The sequence below is a fragment of the Psammomys obesus genome, unplaced genomic scaffold (genome assembly GCF_907164565.1).
Source record: "Psammomys obesus unplaced genomic scaffold, mPsaObe1.curated_primary_1811, whole genome shotgun sequence".
NCBI classification, from domain to species: domain Eukaryota; kingdom Metazoa; phylum Chordata; class Mammalia; order Rodentia; family Muridae; genus Psammomys; species Psammomys obesus.
Genome location: NW_026596046.1, coordinates 24,653,207 through 24,658,145, shown reverse-complemented (window position 1 = coordinate 24,658,145; position 4,939 = coordinate 24,653,207). Strand labels below are relative to the sequence as shown.

Here is a 4,939-nt window from a genome sequence, read left to right as displayed (position 1 = left end):
TATTTATTTATTTATTTATTTATTTATTTATTTATTTATTTATTTATGCGGTATTCTGCCTGCATGTATGCCAGATCTCATTGTAGATGGTTGTGAACCACCATGTGGCTGCTGGGAATTGAATTTAGGACCTTTGGAAGAACAGCCAGTGCTCTTAACCTCTGAGCCATCTCTCCAGCCCCCTTTATTTTCATTTTAAACATTGGGCTTCTTTCAGACTATATATAATTGGTTCCCTCCCTCATTGAGAATAAAGTCTTACTCTGTAACCCAAGCTGGCCTTGAACTCTCACTAATCCTCCTCCATTGGTCTCCCAAGTTCTGAGATTACACATGTGAACCACTGTACCTCTATCTTAAACTTAATTTGATAGTCTCTGTGATTTTATTGGGGTGAGGGGTTAGACTGTTTACATTTTGTATACATAGTATACAAATGTATACAGTGGTCTATCTAAGTTCTCTATAATCTTTAGTTGTTTTGTATTCCATTTATTCCTGGTTGTGCCCTCATTGTTTTAGAATGTATTTTATTCTTTGTTACACCTTCCTTGTTTTAGAATGTATTTTATTTGTTTCATATTATTCACATTCCTATTCATAGTCATGCTGACTTATTGTACTTATTGTTGTAACTTAGTGTTCTTCTTAGCATTTAGAATATTTGTTTTTATCAGCTCAACATTAAATAGTACTTCAAATTAAATGACTTCCTGTATAATGTGAAAATTTTACACTGTACATTGAATACCTTTCTAGCCCCTGTGCTGTGCATTTATCTTTAAAATATTAAAACTCCTCAGTAATATTATTATTAATATTTTGCTTCAGAGTCAACTTGTTCTTTAAAAAGCCAGACTAAATATTTTAGACTTTGGACCATGTGATTTCTGTCACAAACACTCAGCTCTGTTTTTGGGATGAGAAAGCAGTCATTGGCAAGGTGTCCAGGAGTGAGCATAGCTGTGTTCCAGTAAAACTTACCACATCATAGTTAGAATTTTGTAGAATTTTTAGATCATAAAAATAGTATTATTATTTTGATTTATTTTGATCCATGTAAAACCATTTAAAAAAACTTTAAAAGCTGTCACTATAACACATGCCTCTAGTTGCAGCTACTCTGGGGACTTAGGCAGAAAGAGTGAACCTAGAAGTTCTAGAAAACCCTGGCAACATAGCCAGGCTTGCTGTCAAAACCAAACCCAAACAAAGAAACAAAAGCCAGGGTTACCTCCCAAGCCATAGGAAGCCACCCAGCAGACCATTTTTAGCTAAAAGGCCATAATTTGTTGAATCTTGCTTTGGCTGACTAAAGATAAGGGAAACATAGCTTCTAAATTTACCCCCTTTCTCCTTTTTCGGCACTCTTTATTTCTTTTTATAGACCTGAGCTTTTGTCTCATGTCACCTTCTTTCTTGCTGAGGGATGACCTTTCTCACAGTCTGTGTCTGACTCTTTCATTGCCACAGCTGAGAACCGGTGTCTGTGGGTCCAGCATGCTGGCTTGACAGATGTATGATTTATCCGGCTTTTTTTGCTTTAAGATGGCAATGGCTCTGTCCTTCTGGTTCTGTATCTGAGGTAAAGTCACTGGCAGGCTTTTGAAGAGCAGTGTGACAATGTGAGGTGGCATGGCATCTCTAAGTGTATCCAGGGCTGCAAGTAGACTTTCCAGTCAGGGCTCCAGCTTGTATCACACAGGAGCCAGTTGCTGAGAGGCAGGGCAGCTTTTGTTCTCATTATTTCCTCCTCAGAAATAATGTAACGAAGATCATTGTATCATCTCCTTACTACAGGGTACAAGCTGTTTCCTCCGCTGGATCAGGAACCTGGATGATGAGCTGCATGCTATTGTGGCTGGTAATTTAGTAATCAAAAGAATGTCCATTGTTGTAGCATTGGTAGTGGGATGAAGTGAGAGCCTGCAGAGGCGTCCAGTTTTTGTTTCTTCTGCATGGTAATTGAGTCCCTGTAGAGGCACTCACCAGTGTGTGAAGTTAAATGGGTTGAGACAGGCTTGCTGTCTGCTACTCTGAGTTGGCAGTGTAATAACTGAAGTTGTCATCATTGCCAGAAATCTTAGAGGATGTGTTATAAAAGAACACAAAGACTTAAACAGTTATAAAAGTTATTATCATGAACCCCAGTTAGAATTCTTCAAAGACCTATTTTTACCACTGGAAAATGGCTCTTAAATTATTTAAAGTTTATAATATTTATAAATTATTTTATAAAAGTAAACATGATTGGAGGGAATGAGGGATGGGCTATAGCTGGGCTACAAAGTGAATGAACTGTAATTGATATTAAAATAAATAAATGAATAATGTGAAAATGAAAGATTGTTTTCTAAGGTATAGTGTATGTACTAAAGTTAACCAAGTCTCTAGGATTCCAGCCCCAGCCTCTTAATTTCCCACTAGTACAATGAAGGTGATTCTGTGGACAATAGCATAGTGACCACACTGACAGTAGCCTGAGCTGTTATGAAGATAGATAAATGAGTAGTTGATGATACCAGTAGTGTTCAAATTTATTTTTAAAAGTAGTGTCTGGCAAGCCTACTATAGTTCTTTAAGTTAGGCCTTCTTGTTATGTGTAACTCACACTATTTGCTCTGAACCCTGAAGAGCTTTCTTTTTAATTTAAAAACATGGATGAATGTCTTATTCCACTTTAGTGTCATTGGGCTTATACTGTCCTTATGTTTTGTCCAACTAAAGAAAGGCAATGCTAAAACCTTTTTCCCCCTTTTAAGTGAATTAACATTTCTGGTGACTTACCCACAAAGAAATAATTTGCAATCTGATCAGTTTTTCCTTTTTGTTTCAGGGTTTTTGGCAGGTGTATCAATGATGTTTTACAAAAGCACAACTATTTCCATGTACCTAGCTTCCAAATTGGTGGAGGTAAGCACAGATGTTATGCATGAGAAGTTCCCAAGGATACACAGCTTCTGGAGGTGCTGTGTAACTGCTTTGGCCGCAAACAGAAACTGCTGCCAAGCTCTGGTTCTAGCCAGGTACTGACAGTCGGTTTGCTGTTCGTTCTTTTCTTTCGTATGTCTGATATTGACACATGACAGTCCACCATGTACGTCAGTGCTCGTCAACATCTAGACAGTATCTTTTCATCTGTACTCTACCATCCTACATATCATACTGTGTCCTTTTACTGTATAAACTCAGGATTAATACTTCTTTAAAGAAAATCAATAGTACTATCAAAGTATGGTCACATATCATTTTATGCATTTGAAAAGCCTATGGCAGATTCCCTGAGTATCTCATGTGTTTGTACAGTCCTCTATTTGGGCCATGAACAGCCTGTTTTAATTTATATAGTTGCTCCCTTTTCTTCTTCCTCTTCCTCCCCTGTTTCCTTTCTTTGATGTTTAACTCCTGTTTTTCCTGTAAACTATTGATTAGATTCAAGGCCAAATACATCCTTTGACATAAGATGAAACTAGTATTGAGATGTCATCCAAGCAGTCTAATGTCCCGAGTATACGCTCTGTTTGGTGGTTCAATCTCTGTGGGCCCCTATGTGCCCAGGTTAGTTGGTTCTATTTGTTTTCTTGTTGTGTCCGTGACCTCACTGGCTCCTTCAGTCCTTCATCCCTTCTTCCTTTGAATTCCCCAAGCTACTCCTAATGTTTGGCTGTGGGTCTCTGCTTCTCTTTCCATCAGTTGCTAGGTGAAGCCTCTCAGGTGGCAGTTATGCTAGACACCTGTCTGGAAATATAGCAGAATATCATTAATAGTGTCATGACGTTCTCTTATGGCATAAGTCTAAAGCTAGGCCAGTCATTGGTTGGCCACTCCCTTAATTTCTGCTCCATATTTACTCTTGCATATCTTGTTGGCAGGAGAAATTGTGAGTGGAAGGTTTTGTGGCTAGATTGGTGTCCCAATACCTCCATTGGAATTTTCTGGTTACAGGAGATGGCTGGTTCAGGCTGCATATCTCTCATTGGTAGGAATCTTAATTGGGGTCACCCTCCCTGATTCCTAGGAGTTTCCATTTCCGTAGGCTTCTAGCTCATCCTATAATTGGCCCCCCTTACCAATTCTAGTTCTCTTTCCCCTACTGTCTCCTTCTATCCTTCCACTTGATCCCTACAGCTCCTCTACCCATCCTTCCTGTTCCCTCCCTCAACCCACCCCAAAGTCTGTTCTAGTTCCTCGTCTCAATGTGATTCAGTGGTCCCCTTACCTCCACTTCTTTTTTTTTTTTTTTACATTTTTTTTTATTTTATTTTTCTTTTTAGTTACATTTTGTTAACTCTGTGTCCCAGCTGTATCCCGCTCCCTCATTCCCTCCCCAACCCCACACTCCCTCCCTGGTCTCCTCCCTGCCCCTTTCCAAGTCCACTGATAGGGGAGGACCTCCTCCCCTTTCATCTGACCCTGTTTTATCAGGTATCTTCAGGGCTGGCTGCAAAGTTCTCCTCTGTGGCCTAACAGACTGCTCCTCCCCTGGGGGGTGGGGGGGTCAAACGGCCTGCCCTTGAGATCCTGTTAGAAATAGTCCGTGTTCCCCTTACTTTGGAAAACTACTTGGTTACTGAGCTACCACAGGCCACATCCAAGCAGAAGTTCTAGGTTATATCCATAGATGGTCCTTGGTTGAGTGTCAGTCTCAGAAAAGACCCTGTGCCCAGATATATTTGGTCCTTGTAGAACTCCTATCCTTTCCATATCATACTAACTTCCCTTCTTTCATATGATTCCCTGCACTCTGCCGAGGGTTTGGTTATGAGTCTTAGTGTCTGCTTTGAAACACTGCTAGGTAGAGTCTTTCAGATGCCTTTTGTGGTAGACTCCTGTCATAAGTTCAATGCACATCCCATTTGTCTTTCTAAATGAGGATTAATCACCTTCGCCTGTGTCCACTTTCTTGATTATCTTCTTTAGGTGTGTAGATTTCATTATG

The 4,939-nt window shown here is 39.7% G+C and overlaps 1 protein-coding gene across 1 annotated transcript in view; it reads left to right on the top strand.

Moving 5' to 3' along the window:
• Window positions 1–4,939, top strand: part of Tmem135 (transmembrane protein 135) — a 203,426-nt gene that overhangs the window by 190,343 nt on the left and 8,144 nt on the right. Inside the window, exons 11-12 of the mRNA XM_055623232.1 lie at window positions 1,801–1,864; window positions 2,837–2,913. Coding sequence (XP_055479207.1) covers window positions 1,801–1,864; window positions 2,837–2,913 — 141 coding nt within the window. The remainder of the gene's footprint in view (window positions 1–1,800; window positions 1,865–2,836; window positions 2,914–4,939) is intronic.